Genomic DNA, 17,060 nt, shown 5'->3' on the forward strand with positions numbered 1-17,060 from the left:
AAACTTTAATAACAATACAAAAAATAATATAAATTCGTTGTTTATTAATTTTACATTCTCCTTCTTTTTATAAATATTTTTATTCAGAGTTAGAATGTCAAATATTTTTTAAATGAAATTAATATAACAATTAGAATTTAATAATTAGAGATAATGCTTCCTTTTTATGAGCATCGAATACGATAAATAATCAAAATTCTTTATTTTATAATCTTTTTTAGTATAATTATTCTAAAATATTTTTAAATTTCATTATCTTGTTTAAATTTCCTATATTTGATTATATTTAAAATTATATAGTAATTAATATTTTATGTATGTATTAAATGTCATGATAAATCATGCAATTGGTAACACTTCTTAACGTACTTCGCAGTTGTATAGTTACAGTTTTAAAATGTACGTACGAATAGCGGAACGAATTTAAAAGTAATATAAATTTTCTTCTGTATGATTCTAAATTACGCCGTTTTCCGAATACTCTATCATATTTTACTGTGAATGTACGCTATCCAAGCTTGTGCCAATTGTCATTATCGGTATGTAACAGGATTATTGAAATTTGGCGGCAACATAACCTTATGGTGACCTTAGTGAGAAAGTTTATAAATGATTCTTCCTTATTTCATCTATTTTAATATCACGTGTAAAATATGAAAGAATTAGAAGAAGTTAGCTGCGAGGTAATTAATAATGTTATATTGCATTTTTGAAAAAATTCATATGATTATTGCAATACTTGTTTATGTTATAGTGATATCATTTCTAATCACATTATTTTTTGTAGATACGTAATGTTATAGATATTCAACATTCTATAACAAAATACTTAAATAATATAGAAGAAGATGATCATAGATGTGGATCATCAAATGTTTCACGAATATATAATAATACTGATAATGTTCATGGAGGTTTTCTAAATAATACTACGTATGCTTGGCTAAGTTATGGTTGCCATTTAGTAGTTCTTAATGTAAAAACTGGTGAAAGTACCAGTTCATGGACTTTTCGAGGAAAGATCACTTGTGTTTGTCAATTTCCTGCTCAATGTGGAGAATTACCTTTACTTCTTGTTGGTTTAGATAATGAAGCAACAAGAATTAAAGATTCTATGGGTTTATTATGTATATTTGATTGTACTACCTCTCGTGTTTTAAGAGCTATTAAAGTAAGTATTGAAATAAAGCATTTAGAATGAAATAATATTTATAATATTTATATCTTTTTTGTAGATGCCAGCTGGTATAGAACAAGTTTGTATTGTATCTGGTGGAACACAATGGGAAGAGTTCAATGATAAAAGACCAGAAAATATTCTTATGCAAATGGATGGTATAGCTTGTGTAGTATTACGCAATCTTCATCACCTCATGATTGATCTTCAAAGATCTATTTGGGAGGTTCCTGATTTATCTGTGATGATGGATGAAATTTCTCCTGCTGAAATAGAAATTTTAACAACAAAAGATTCCTTTCATAGAAATAATAGCAAACATATGACTTGTAATTTGCTAACTCAACGTAAGTTGCTGAAGTTGAATTGTTTTTCTTATTCTTTTTTTATTCTAATATATATTCTCATTTTTACATTTGTAGGTATAGAAAAACATATTGGCTTTAATAGAGAAGATTTTGAATCTAATGGTTTTCTAGATGAAAAATTAACAAATACGATAATTAGTTCAACAAAAATTGGTTGTTTAATATCAGGATGTTTAGGCAGAATAATAATATGGCAAAATAATGGTTCTGTGGGATGGATAAGCATGCCTGTAGATGAAAGTATGATAATAACACATTTAGCATTATTAGAACCAACAGATGATCCTAGACCTTTTTATTATTTATGGGTGGTTTTCCAAGATGACTCATTTAAGATGCCTCCTCTCTTGAGAATGTTTGCCTTGTTGTTTGAACGAAAATATTGTGATAGAGGAACTAATTTATATTTTAATCTGGAAGCAGAACCCAGTCTTAAATTTGAGATCGAATTAGATCCAAAAGATAAAGTGATTAATTTGTCTACAATTGAAAGAGGAAACAATCTAGATCAAACAGAGTCAGAATATAAGAGAGGTGAAGATAGTTTGCTTTTGATTTCGACTACAAATAGAACTTTCTTGTTTGATTTGAATCAATGGTATAAGGAACAAATGCCTCAAACTATCAGTGAATGTAAGAATCCAAATAGCATATTGGCCTGTTATAATATAAATAATAGGTCTTACAACATGAATAATAATGAAATAATAAGTTGTGCTTATATTCCTCGTACTCTGCAAGAATTTCCTAACAATAACATTACTTCATCAGAAGAATTATTTTATCCAAATTCTTTATCTCTTGAATGGATAGAATTAAGTTTATCAAAACTAACTTTTTGGCTTTCTAGAGGCGTTCAGGCTGAATTGCTTCGTGAAATTGCCATCACAGGCCCAATTATATTAATGCAACCTTCTGAAATATTTCACAAGTGTCTCTCTGTTGGTTTGATACCTTTCAATACAGAAGTTTCTTTTTCTAGTGATCATAATGTTCAAAGAGATATGTTATTATCACTTTGTTTGGAACAACGTTGGGCGACTTTTTTAATCAAATGTGCTAAAGAATGGTCAGATGGAAGTGCCGCTTACATGTATCCGAGTTTTTTAAAATGGGGAATACAGCGTGCATCTTCTATAAAAATGATTGCTGATCATTTATGTGTTCCTTTATTTGATCAATCAGGTAATAATATAGGAGAATCCGAAGTAAAAACATTAAGGTTTTGTTATCAGCAACTGGAATGTTTGTCTAACGTAGTAGGAAAACTGCCTTTTGAAACAAACAATTTAATGAAGCAAAAAAGAGCATTGAAACGAGTATCTATGTATTTCAAAGTACTACTATGGTTTTATGACGTAGGTTTATTACCTGAATCACAAAATTTAGATGAGAGTCCATTACCAATTTCTCTTACTCTGAAGATTCCATATCCATTTGAGAAATTGTTTACTTTGTACAAAGAAAAACGAGAATCAATTAAAAATAATAATCCAAAAGACGAAAAAGAAGAGGTACTTTTCATAGATGAATTAATTATTCGAGAATGTCCTGCTTTAAATTTACAATGGGAAAGAGAAGCTGGAGATGCAAATACTAATGGTTATTATCCTCCACCTTCTTTACAATCTTTATTAAGAAGTTATTTGACCGATTGCGATCAAACAGAAATAAATGAAATTGAATATAAACATCAAATTACTATATATCTTTTGATGGATTTAGCTATGTTATTGCAAGGATCTTATCCTGGAGTTGATCAATTAATCAAATATCCTTCCTCTTTTAAAATGAGACCAAGTCTTATAAAACTTACTCAAGCTTTCTGGTTACTTGATCATGAAGACTATCATGGTTTTCTGGACATGATGACTGGTCAATTAGTTAGTGATTCTGATGTCAAAGATTGGCATCATAAACTTGTATTAAAAACACTGATAAGAAGCAGTCAACACAAATTAGCTTTGATGTATCTACGTATAAAAAAACCACCTTTATCATCAATTCAAGATAAGAGTACATTAATAAGTTTATCAGTAGAACATGGATTAGTCCAATCTGCTTTTCATCGCAGACCACAGTCACATTATACACAGCTACTTATGTGCTTCTTTCAAGCTTGTAAAAATTATGATAAACTCGGAGATATTTTACATTTGGCTTTAGATTCTGAAGAAGAAGAAATGTTTGTCAAATTTCTGGAGGATTCGAAATCCGAAGATATAAAATTATTATACTATTTACAGCGATGTCGTTACATGGAAGCAAATAGTGGAAATTTGAATATGTGGTTCAATTCTTCTGTCTCTAAAAATATGCACACTGATATGTTAAATGCCTATAATGCAACTTTACCTGATGTGGTGAAGCGATTTTCTGTAAGCATAAGTAAAACAAATTTAGATACAAGTTTAGAATCCAGATATCCCAGACCCATGACTCATAAAAAAAGTTCTCAAAAAAATTTAAATATTTATGAAACAGTTATTAAGAAAGCAAAAGAGACTTATCTTAGAGAAGAAAAATCTGTAATTCCTTTTGTCACTGCTCCTTGGGCTACATTAAAACCAAGTAATGAGAGAATCAATATAAGCTGTGTAATGACTCCTAAAATAGTACAAAATAATAGAAAACGCACTTTAGAACAAGTTACACATGATGAAGAAGACAATGAAATGAGAACTCCAGATAGAACAAAGCGTAGAAAGTTGCTGGATGATGATGAAACAGTTTTAAATGCTGTATTTAGTACTCCATTGGTAAAACGAAAAATATGCAGTAATAGAAATACTCCGATTGAAACTCCGCATTCTATTCTGAAAATTCGGCAGCTTATAAGATCCTCAACTTCTCCAACTATAGGTAATTTACAAGAAGAAATCATGGATAGTCCCGTATTAGATAAAGAGCGTAAAGTTAATCGACAGATCCGATTCAATATTAGCCAATCAAAGAAAAGTAGTTCTGATGATGAAATTAACGGAAAAGAAGATTTTTCTAAACTTAATACTTCAGAATTAAGTGAAGAAGTTTTTGAAAGTCCAACAGCGAGTGAAAAATCTCTAACTGAAAATGCAATTTTATCAAATAGTGATTATACTTGTAAAAATGTTTACACAGCTCGACCTAGACCAAGTCTTAGAAGAACTTATTTGCAAACATCTACAGAATCTATAAACGAATCTTTAGCTAATTATTCAAAGTCAAGAAATTATGTAAATTCACATCTAAATACTTCTTCAATTAATATATTGGATAATCATTCCATAAAAAATATCCCGCAAATATCTAAAAGATTTTCTATGTTATCTTCTTCCATTCATTCTACTGCGATACTTTCTCCAGATAGCAGTTTTGAGACAAATGTTTCTTTAAGAAGAACTGGTGAAAATGAATTTCAATGTTTATCAAAAATTCCCAAGGAACAGAATACTAATTGTATTTTTGCATCGACTCCTTTGATAAAAAGTTCTATTCCAGAAGAATCACGATATAGTTCAAAAGAATCAATAAATGCAGAGATTGAAGAGAATATTATTCCAGAAATGTTTTGTAAAGATGGAAATAAACTTTCAGAAAGTTTACATCAATCAAATCATTTAGAATTATGTGATGATGAAAAATTAAAAAATGAAAAAAATAATTATAAGGATCTTTCGAGCGTTAAAATTTTGGAAACTATTAGAGAAAATTACAAGAATAATGAAGAAGAATGTAAAAATATTTCTAATGTAATGAAAAAGAATTTAAATCATTCAGAAAACAAAGAGCAACATTATCAATCGTTTCACGATAAGCCGAATGAATTTATTCACGACATGGAAGAATATTCAAGTTCAAAGAATGGTGAGCATTTCGACATTACTGATGATGAGTCTTCAAATAGCGATAGTGAGATAGTTTTAGTTCTTGATGAAATAGAGACAAGACAAAATAAACAAAAACAAGAATCGAAATCAATATCTTCAGATACTAATAATATTTATGGTGATTTAAACATTACAGATGATGAATCTGATTCCAATATGGAAGGACAGGATAATCTTCAAAGAAATATTACATCTTTAGATAGACAAGAAAATAATCAGTCCAAATTTTCTATAAAAAAGAAAGAAATAACAGATGAAACTAAGATAAAAAAAGAATCAATACGACTTGATAACAATAATTCTAATAGAAAAACAAGAAAGAATTCAGTCCAAGATATGCCAGAATGTACAAATTCAAAAGATATTGTTAATGTATCTACTTTAAACTTAGAAGTTACACCTAGAATAACCAGATCACGTAGAGCTTCTTCCATAACAAAAGAAATCAATTCATCTCCTCTAAGTTCACCTTCTAAAGTCACTCCATCAAAAATGTCACGATCGAGACGAGCCAGTTCGCTTGTGAAAGAAGTATTACTTGGATCTATGGTAACTACAGATGAAAATATTAAACAGATGATCTCTTCTGGATCAGAAGGATTATCTGAAATATCAACTCCAAAAAGAACTAGAAGTAAACGAGCATCTTCTGTAACCAAAGATGTTTCCATAGAAGCAGAGGGTGAAGAAGTTAAGATTCCAATAAGAAGAAGCAGTAGACGTTCTGCTTCAGTACAGAAAGAGCTAGAACCAATGAAATCTTTGACAAAAAATGATGAAATATTGTCAATATCTAATATATCAACAGAAGGTAACATAAAAAAAGTTCAAACGAAAAATACAAGTTCAAAGATGAAACAATCTTCTGGAGGAGCAAAAAAATCGAATGCAAATTCTTCTAAATTAACAAAAGAATATAAAACAAATGAACAAGAAATAGAAGAATCAAGTACTATTAAATCGTCAAGAAAACGTGGTAGTTCTGTATCTAAGGAGACAATCAGTCTAATACAAACTCGGAGAACTAGCAATGTTAAGGAAATTGTTTCACAAGAAATTGAATCACCATTAGAAGGAATAGAAGAGCAGTTTTTGGTGAAACAGGTAATAAACAAACCAACTGCAAATACACGTAGTCGTAGATTATCGATACAATCAATACCAGAAGAACTTGAAGAAATTCTAAGCGTTCCATCAAAAAAGAGAGTATCTACTGCAAACAAGAGGCAACAGGCTGCACAAAATTCCCGAATGAGAAGAGCGGCAAGCGTTGATTTATCTCAAACGGATATAAAAAGAAAAACCAGAAGTACTCGGAGCAAAGGAATCTTTGAGGAGACAATAATAGAAGAAGAAATAATAGAAACTACAAATCCAGTAGATGATTTTAATAGTAAAGAAGTTGTTATGAAAAAAAAGCGTACTACTTCAGATTCCTCTAATCAAAAAATAGATGGATCAAGGAGAGCTCGAAAATCAACAAAACAAGATATTAAGGATAAAGAAGCTAATCAATTTTTATTTTCACAACCAGAAAAAACAAAGGATCTACCATTGGATCAAAAAGGTATTTTTAATACTATATTGATACTTAAATATGATATTTAAATTTCTTTCATCAAAATAATTTATGAAAATAATGCTATGAATGTATAATAATAAAAATATTATTTTATTTGTAGCAATTGGAGAAGTTCCAAAATATATGTTTTCACCTCCCCATACTAGATCAAAAACTACGACTTCCGATCTTCGTAGGTGGTTACTTTTCAATTAGATTAATTTGCTTTTTTTTTAAGCATGTTATTAGCTTACTTCTTTTTTATCAAACAGTTTTAAGATTTTTCACATTCTATACTCTACAACAAGTGCATTTCACTCATGCTTCTAAAAGCAGCTAAGAATTTAATGATTTATATGCTTTTTAAATATTTTAAATATGTAGATTTAATATAAATTTTTTTCATTATTATTATACAGGAAGATAAATAATTTCATTCCGATATTGAGCGATGATGAAGATGAGGGAGAAGATGGAAAAGAAACACAGAATATTATACGGAAAACCACAGAAATGAGAAAACCAGGTTATTATATTCGATGTAGAACTAAATTTGTGCTACCTATGAGATCAAAACATACATCAAATTAAATAATTGTAATTTTATGAATATTTTTTAAGCTTCGTTTTTTGCTCAATCGTACATTCAATATTGTCCAATTTTAAATAATTACACTAAACATTACAAAATATATATTACTTACAATATATGATAGATAATATACAGTGCTTTCTTCTGAATAATATGTACAGTCATATGTAAAAAAATATGCAGTTGTTTTTCGAAATACTTGGTTGCACAGGGAGAAAAAGATGAATTAGAAATTATAATATGTGGGACCATGTGAAACGAAACTTTTGTTACATCATAATGATGCAAAGTTTATCACAGAGCAAGATTAATTTCTAAAATATATAACAAAAGAAGCAGGTAGTTTTTTGCTATCAATTTAATAATATTCAGTATAAGATATATTTTATCAGTAAGTAATTCCATATGATGTTAATTGTATACTAACATAATATTTTGCAAAGTATATTTTTTAACGTTTTTTTAAAATTAATATGTTTTATGTAAAAGATTATTTTGTATAATCTATAAACTTTTTTTGTTTAATTAGTTTAATTAACATTTTTGCGCCATAAAATGAAGTGTTTTGTTCTAATTAGAGTCATTAAGTTCCTAAATGTGTGGACAAGTGTACAGAAAAGATCTTTCATTGACTTATATTTTCGGAGTATTAAAACAGCAAAGAATTTCAAAAATGTATTATAAAAAAAAAAAAAAATAACTAGCATATTAATTCTGTAAATTGTAAAACTAATTACTTTTATATTCATATGGCAAATATATTTGTTTGTTAAATTGATCCTTTCTCTTTATCGTAATAAGTTCATGGAATGAATTATTGTAGTGTATTTGTACGGGGAATTTTGATGAAAATGTGTATCATAACTTTGTAAATAATTTATTAATATACCCATGTATAGAACTGTATTCATACAATAAATGTAAAAAAGAATTAATATTATCACTATTGAATAATTTTCCAATCACCATAAATAACGAGTTAAGCTTAAATATTGAAGCAATATTAAATAATAATACTATAAATACTGCGCGTCTATATTATAATAGATTAGTAAAAATTATAACATAATCATTAAATTTGTTTTTTAAAATAAAGATTATTAAATTTACGAAGCACTTTTTTTATAGCACGCATTCGTAACTTCAAATATTTTTCAAAAAAAATATATTCTCATGTTCCTAATACTAACTTTGTCTAATATAAAATGAATGTTACAAATGTCTTCTTTGGCAGTAAATTATTCTTGGTTTTGCCTTAAATAATTAAAAGAAAAATTGCCCTAGGAAAAAGACAATGAGAATGCATATATTAGATATATATTAAATTTAGAGAGCAGTATTTAAGTTTGATTAAAATCTTTAGATCATTTAATATTCAGTCTAAATTGTCAATATTTGTACATTATTATTTATTTAATGTAATTAAATATAATAACTGAATCTTTTCTTTTTAATTTTAATTCTGATTGTCTATTTATTATTTGTTTTTATTATTTCGTTTTTTTGCATAATTTTTTTGATATTATTAATAATTGTCAATATATTATTTTCAGTTCGATAAATATATATAGAAAAAGGCAGATTTAAGATTTAGGACGGTGATTATTGATTAATAAATACTGAATGAATTATTGATATTCATTGATTTCTTACACCATATCATTTCAAAAGGCACATTCATTTTTATATTTGTTCTATTTTCGTTTTCGTTAACTATTCGTTGTAAACGAAACGAAGGATACAAATTTAATTCTATTTTGTATTGATTTTTAAGTTGTATATATGATAAAAATTTCTATGAAACTTATGATAAATAAAATATTGTTTTTTCATGGCAACGAAAAAAAAACTATCAAAAAATATTTCATTAAAGAAACAGACTATTTCTATTGTTGTTTACAACCATCTTTCACTCGACGTTTATGTTTTTCTTCATGAGTTTGGGACGGAGATTGTATTTGATTTCTTCGTTGTCCTTGGATGGGCATATAACATGGAACATCATCATTCATAAGCTCCTGTGGTGGTGTAGGCAATGCATATGTAGGGCTTACTGTACTGCTTGAACTACTTGAAGTATTTCTATGTATATTTCCATTATATGTAGGATCAATAATTGTAGCCACATTTTGCACTTCTCTTATATTTTCAATTGAATCATCTAGTGTTTGTATTTCTTCAGGATCAGGATATTGAGGATAATTTAAAGACTGTTGTATTCTAGTCTTACTTTGTACATTTTTCAATTCTAATCTATCAGGTCGTTGAGGTTTCTCTGTGAGATTTTGCTCTTCTAATTCTTGAAGTTGTTGTCGTTCCAATTTTCTTTGTCTAGCTTTTTGTCTTGCTTTCCTTATTTTTGCACGTTCTTTTTCTTGAAGCATTCGTGCTAATTCAGCATCCTGTGCTTCCATTGCAATTTTTTGATCTAATAATAATTGCTCATTAATAGGATCATCATGGTTATTTATAGCACTTTCTTCTTCTTCTTGCTGCAATTTTCTTGCTAATTCCTTTATTTAAAAAACAGATTAAATTATGACAATACATATTAGTAAGTATAAAATTAGAATATCTTTAAATATACCTCATCTTTCTCTTCTTGAATATGTCGTTCAATTTCAAGCTGTGCAGCTTCGTCATCCAACCTCAATTGCAGTCTCATTTGTTCTTGCAATTCTCGTTCTTGTTGTCTTTCTTCGCGTTCTAAAGATAATGCAATCTGTTTTGCAACAAGTGCATCTCTTTCTTCTCTAAAAATAAAAATATTTAAATGTAAAATAATAAATATTTAATAAATTATTGTTGAAAATATAAATACTAACTGCTGTTGAATATAGGATTGATATTTGAGAGTTTCCAATTCTTGTTCAACTTTAGCTCTTGGTAAATCCTCTCTGACTTGTGCATTACGCATTTTGTTGCTAGAGTAATGTTCTTTAACTATAAAACATAAATATAATGCTAAAATAAAATCAGTAATATTTTATAAATGATCTAATCTTACTTTCTTCATCCTGTAAACGATATGCGAGAGCTCCATCCTCATGCACTAGCCATTCACGACATACTGCAACATTTTTAAATAAACGATTATTAGGATTAATTAAATTAATTCTCTATCTTAATAGAGAATGACAGGAGATATTTAAAAAAACAAATTACCTTCATTTACCCGACCTGCTTTTGGCAATGTGTCAGAACTCAATACAGATTTTGCCATTTCTCATCGATTAATTATTACTTAATAAATAGATATTTTTTTCCGATTTTCTTGTTTACAACCACCTTACGGAAAACATACGTTGTTTTCTCTCCATCTTGAATAGCAATAGAATACATTCATGTATTGGTGCCGTTCTCATCATATATATGCATTTCTCCTTTCATAGTCATATAAGAATGCTCTAAACACATGAAGCGTAGTACAAGGCATAAATACACATATATACCGACACACTTTTGTGCAGGTTTTTTACTGAATACAACTGATAATGATGTTATTATTTATGAGTTTTGAACTAATTTCTTAATAATATTTGATGCTAATAAATAATTATTTATTATTTAAAAAATATATTAAATTTGTATTTTTAATTTTTATAGATATAATAATATATTATTCATAATTAATAATATAGAAAATATTTATAAAAATTAAATTTCTAGAAAATTATTAGGTTAAATCCATCACTACTTTACATAAAATAGCTATGAAGTAGTAGTAGTAGTAGTATTTCTACTAAGAGTAGTACACTAGTATTAAAGCAAGTGTACTCACGTCAAATATTAGTGAAGTAATATTAGTAGTAGACTTTCCTGTATTAATATCACTCTTAAAAATTATTCAGTAATATGATTTGATTGAATAAATTATTTACTTTTCATAAGAAAAAAAATAAAATTTCTTTATTTAAAATATATTTCATTTAATCATTATGATTATATCGTTCACTATTTAAATCATATTAATATATCACTTATTAAATCATAAAAAGTATATTTTTATATATGTTTTATATATAAATTAGTTTTTCTATATATTATACACGTGTTTTTTCTTTATATTATTTTTATATTTTTTTATGTTATATATATTATGATATATATATATATATATATATATATATATATATATATATATATATATATATTCTTTTATACATTTTTTCTTGCAGTTTCTGTCTGTTTGTATATGTAAGATAAATAAGATAAGTATAAAACAAGAGTAAGTATATCGAATTAAAATTAAGTAAAATTATGGTAAAAATCATTTCTGAAAATATGATAAAATAAAGAAATAAATATTTAAAAGATAAGGATGAAATAAATAAGTACAAATTATATTTTATTGATCAATATTTGACAAATAGTATAAATTAACCGTTTATTTAAAAAAATAATGTAAGTTTAATTTTATTAATAATTAGATCAAAGAAATAGATATAAGTAAAATATAAGTCAATAATTTTGTTGTTGAAGTAGTATAAATTAATAATTCAGTTAGAGAAATAATATACAAAACATGATACAAAATAAAAATTTACATTTTATATTAAGAGAATAAAAATTTTCGATTTTGCATTAGAAAAACATGATTTGAGGATGGCATACAAAATTTTTTTATTATCTGCAAAAACAAGAATTTTTTGAAATTTTATATATATATTTGAAATATTTACTTTTTATAATAAAAACCATTTTTTTAGTATTGAATGTTTCTCGATATTTTTTTAATTTTAGAAGATTCAAAAATATAATGAAAAGGATACAAATAGGATAAGTAAATTTAAAAAATTAACCATCAACGCCATCTATTGAATGCTAAAGATATATTTTTAGGATTATTCAAAAAATGATTCTTGATTCTTATTTTATTGCTTTGAAAATATCTTTTTCATTTAAGAAATAAATTTAATGAACATTGATAATTAAATCTTATCTTTCTTTTATTATTTGTTTTATTTATTTATTATTTATTATTATTTTATGTTTTTATTTTTTTATTTATATTAATTTTATTTGCGATATTCTGAATATGACACTAATTTCCACATTTTTATTTTTCTTTTCAATATTTGCTCTTTTTATTTATATTTCCTATTTATTTATTTATATTGATATGTGATTGTGATTATATAAAAAATACAAAATGATTGAATATATTTTCATCATTTTTGTTTCAAACTATAATGTATTTTAATAAAAAACACAAATTAAGAAATGGATAATATAAAATATAGATAAATCTGTAGGATAATCATTTTATAAAACAATATCTGATATAATATGATTTAAAATGAGGATTTAAAAGAAAAACTGGCACAACAAAAAGAGTAAAAAAAATTTTTTAAATATTCTAAATAACAAATTTTTTAAATATTCTTAAAAAATAATATAATATCAAACATTTATCAAATATGTATCAATATGTATCAAATATATTTTTTTACTATTTGTTAAGCATATAAATACTATTATTGAATACGAGATTTGTTATTATATAGTTTTAAAAAATTATTAAAAATATAATTCACGAATATTACATATATAAATATATATTATAATATTATATATATATTATATATTATATAATTTTAAATTCATAAAGTATTAATTCATAAATTACTTTTTATTATAATATATTATGTTTATATATTTGATGTATTATATTTTATCATTTAATTCTTTAATTAATTAAATCACATATAAATGATTTTTAAATATTTTTTTAAAAAATTATATTTTGTAAATATTTTATAAAAAATTATAGTATATATGCAATAGGATTGCATAAAAAACAATCCTGTTAATAGTTATATACAGTAAATGAATAATATAATAATACATATAAAATGGAATTAATTTTTAATGTTATTATAGTATGATTAAATACGACTTTAATTGTTTTAAATATAATAATTTTATTATTTAACCTTTAATTTATTTAGTATTATATATATAATTTATTTGTGTATTATAATTTGTAAATAACTGAACTATATTTTACTTGTCAAAAATTATGTTTTTTGTATCTATGAATACAAAATTATTTGTGAAAAATGAAGTTTGACTATTTATATTATTTATTTTTACTTTTTAAGCGTAAAAGATAATTAAAACATTAATTCATAAAATTTTTGTTCTGCAAAATACATTTAATTTTATTTATATTATATACATAAGTGAGGTTAAAAACAAATCTATAATCAAAATTTAATAGAATTATTTAAAGAAAAAGAAGTTATATAAACTTTAGAAAAATGTTATGTTATGATGGAAAACTTAGTTTTTTTTGTTTTATATTCGCTGGTTTAATCGCGGTTTTATCAGAAATATTACTAAGGTTAGAATTCGATATTTTTCGAATATATTTCAACAATATTTGGCTTATGCATTTATTTCAATATGGATTCTTAAATATACTTTTACTTCTTGTATTTTATGGTTTCTCTTATCAGGTATTTTAAATATGTTATTATGAATTATTATAAATTATTATTATTACTAATATAAAGCACTAAATATTTATATTTAATAGGTTGCTGTAAGAGCCGTATTTTTAGGATATGGATTTGGAATTGGAATTATATTGTTTTTTGTTGCATCAGCTTCATGGCAAATGTTTGGAGTATATGTTACAGTTCTAGCAACATTTCATTATACAGAGTTTTTAAGTATTGCTTGGATAAATCCATCTTCACTTTCTATCGATAGTTTTATTTTAAATCACAGCATAGCTTATGGAGTGGCAGCATGCTGTAGTTGGATAGAATTTATTATAGAAAGACTGTATTTTCCTGGGATGAAAGAAGCTTCCTTCATATCATACTTTGGATTAATACTATGCATTTGTGGAGAGTTTTTGAGAAAACTGGCAATGTTTACTGCCAAACATAATTTCAATCATATTGTGCAAAGTGAAAAAATGGATAATCATGAATTAATTACCTATGGAGTTTATAAAATTTGTAGACATCCTAGTTATGTGGGCTGGTTTTATTGGTCTATAGGAACACAGGTAATTTAATTTTATATTATATTTATAATATATTTCACAATATTTTATTAAAAATATTATTTTATTAAAATATAAATATATAACTTTTATGTATTTGTTTTTATAGCTAATACTTCAGAATCCATTTTGTCTCTTTGCATACACTGTGACATCTTGGAAATTCTTCCATGATCGTATTTTAATTGAAGAAATCACTCTGCTTAATTTTTTTGGACAAGATTATGTAGAATACCAAAAAGAAGTTAGTACGGGACTACCTTTTATATCTGGTTATAAATTGGACTTATAGCAGCCAATATATGTTTGAAATATTGTGATTGTTTCAATTTCTCAGGAATAATCATATCATTATTTATACTAATATTCTTATTTATTGTACTACAAACAATAACAAAAAATTAAGAAATTTTTTAACAAAATTATATTTATTGTCTCATTTCATTTTGAAGAATTATTCATATAACAATAGACTATACTTTCATATATGATTACTTTCAGTTGATTCAGATTATACACTTATTTGTATATTTACTTATAATATATGTATATATACATACGTATGAAATGTAGTAGATAATAAATATGTATAATGTTGCAGTTAATATTTGCATTGACATACCTAAAGCATTTAAGTTGAGTAATAAGAAAAAAAATTCCAGTGATTTCAGCAATATTACAATAATTTCATTATGTCTGTACATGATCATTTACAAATTTTAATATTGACAAAGCTTTTTAACATAATAATCAATTCTGCTTGAATTTCTATCTATTTATTACTTTATCTTAAAATTAAAGAATAGATTGAAATGAAGAGAGAATATATATTATTATTTAAAATAAAATAAAAAACAATTTTGTTGTATTGTACATCAGAATTAAGTTTCTAATTAACATTAGAATTATATTATCACATTTTGTTTGTTATACAAATTTAAAAAACATTTTAAAAATTGATATTTTTTTACGTAAAACAATTTGCATTTGTTAATTGATAATTTAAGCGATCATAAAAAAACGAAACGATAATATATTGTTATAATATTTGATAATTAAATAAGTAATAACTATTTGTAAATATATTCTTTATCATATTGTTCATTCCATATCTATTTCTTTTTCTTAATAATATTATTGACAATACGATATTTTCTTTGAGAAATAACGGTTATATAGAATGTAAGAAAATGCCAAGATTCGAGAGACTAATTATAATTATTTACACACGTTCATCGTATTTTGTTAAATACAAATTTTCTTAGAACTAGCAACATATCATACTAGCACCGTATTAACTATGCAAATATTTGTAAGTAATTTTTCTTTGTTAATATCACATAAATGGAGATCGAAATGTTCTTTCGATAAAAAAACAATTCTTATAACTATTAAACAATCAATAATAGGGCCTATATTTGGTCCAGATAAACATTGACAAAAATTTCATTCTAAAACATAAGTTATTTTTTACAATTTTTTGTATATTGAAGGCATTGATTTATTATTATATCTAGCCCTTTCCATTTTCAATTCAAAGATAATATTCAACTAGAATCATAATTAGAATTTGCTAACATATATTAAAGATTGGAAAATGCCTATAAAAAACGAATCAGACAATGGCAGTGAAAACTTATATGAGATATAATATAATATTATTGTATTCACAGTCGCCTTAATGTTCATTTTATTCCTTTTTTCAATGTGAAAGTCAATTAATTTAAAAAAATATTATTGTCAAGTAAAAAATAAATTCAAGAAAAGAGAAAAAGAAATCTAGCTTATTTTTATAAAAACAAAGATTTGTATAAAATATAATTATAAATTGTTATCAGAAATTTATATATGTACAGATATAAATCTGTTTATATAACATTTATTGCGCTTACATTCACAATGAAAATATTTAAATTGTCCTTTATTATTCGTAAATAAACTTTTTCATATTTATGAAATCTAAGTCTTATTGGAAATCTATTGCTTAAATAACTATAATAATAAAAAAAAAGAAAACAAAAAAAAGAAAATTATTACTTAAAATCAATAATTTTTATTGTAAAATATTATTAATTTATCTTGCCTTCAACTTTAATGAAGTAATAAATAATTTACAAATTTAATCTTTTAATTAATTTCCACGAATTATAATTGAATACGTAATTTCTTCGTTATTAAATGCACTATTAATGAAGAAATACGTATTCATTTGAAAAATAATATTTAACTTAATATACATTTTAAAATGTCTATGCATAATATTGTAAAAAATACGCTTTGTTCTCTTACATCTATGATAAAAACAAGTAAATTTTGAAATAAAATTAACAACGAATAATGTTTGATATTATAAGCAGCTAAATTGGCCGCTGGTTTTGGGTGGATTATATTAACAGGAGGTGGAGGAACGAATGCATCGAACATATCAGTGTCTGCATTAGTAAATACCAAAGAAGAAGGAATCCATCTTGCTCT

At 25.0% G+C, this 17,060-nt stretch overlaps 4 protein-coding genes across 8 annotated transcripts in view; 2 read left to right on the plus strand and 2 right to left on the minus strand.

Annotated features, from left to right (window-relative positions):
- The first annotated feature begins 372 nt into the window (after window positions 1–372).
- Elys (AT hook containing transcription factor 1 homolog) lies at window positions 373–8,507 on the plus strand. 4 transcript variants are annotated; one of them, XM_086905902.1, is made up of 7 exons: window positions 373–683; window positions 788–1,171; window positions 1,236–1,524; window positions 1,600–5,391; window positions 5,551–6,981; window positions 7,097–7,172; window positions 7,395–8,507. In XM_086905902.1, the coding sequence occupies exons 1-7, from the start codon at window positions 654–656 to the stop codon at window positions 7,564–7,566; spliced, it is 6,174 nt and encodes a 2,057-aa protein (XP_086762028.1). In that variant the 5' UTR covers window positions 373–653; the 3' UTR covers window positions 7,567–8,507. The 4 variants fall into 4 exon arrangements, with proteins under 4 accessions (XP_086762028.1, XP_086762031.1, XP_012342741.2 ...); XM_086905905.1 differs by having other exon boundaries at window positions 7,097–7,168; XM_012487287.2 differs by having other exon boundaries at window positions 1,600–6,981.
- On the minus strand, window positions 8,429–11,486 carry LOC100863060 (uncharacterized). 2 transcript variants are annotated; one of them, XM_086905906.1, is made up of 6 exons: window positions 11,349–11,486; window positions 10,733–10,974; window positions 10,575–10,637; window positions 10,393–10,510; window positions 10,155–10,320; window positions 8,429–10,080 (listed from the first exon to the last, which is right to left on the minus strand). In XM_086905906.1, exons 2-6 carry the CDS (start codon window positions 10,788–10,790, stop codon window positions 9,454–9,456), a joined length of 1,032 nt encoding a protein of 343 aa, XP_086762032.1. In that variant the 5' UTR covers window positions 10,791–10,974; window positions 11,349–11,486; the 3' UTR covers window positions 8,429–9,453. The 2 variants fall into 2 exon arrangements, with proteins under 2 accessions (XP_086762032.1, XP_031772625.1); XM_031916765.2 differs by lacking the exon at window positions 11,349–11,486 and having other exon boundaries at window positions 10,393–10,531; window positions 10,733–10,971.
- A 1,660-nt stretch (window positions 11,487–13,146) lies between these two features.
- On the plus strand, window positions 13,147–15,190 carry ste14 (isoprenylcysteine carboxylmethyltransferase ste14). Its single transcript, XM_003694130.4, has 3 exons — window positions 13,147–14,028; window positions 14,109–14,588; window positions 14,695–15,190. The coding sequence occupies exons 1-3, from the start codon at window positions 13,831–13,833 to the stop codon at window positions 14,875–14,877; spliced, it is 861 nt and encodes a 286-aa protein (XP_003694178.1). The 5' UTR covers window positions 13,147–13,830; the 3' UTR covers window positions 14,878–15,190.
- The window catches only part of trol (terribly reduced optic lobes), a 154,505-nt gene continuing 152,439 nt past the window's right edge, over window positions 14,995–17,060 (minus strand). The window contains exon 54 of the mRNA XM_086905912.1: window positions 14,995–17,058. Coding sequence (XP_086762038.1) covers window positions 16,809–17,058 — 250 coding nt within the window. The 3' untranslated portion in view covers window positions 14,995–16,808. The remainder of the gene's footprint in view (window positions 17,059–17,060) is intronic.

Source organism: Apis florea, unplaced genomic scaffold (genome assembly GCF_048593485.1).
Source record: "Apis florea isolate Af1SG1 unplaced genomic scaffold, ASM4859348v1 contig_2492_pilon, whole genome shotgun sequence".
Lineage (NCBI taxonomy): Eukaryota > Metazoa > Arthropoda > Insecta > Hymenoptera > Apidae > Apis > Apis florea.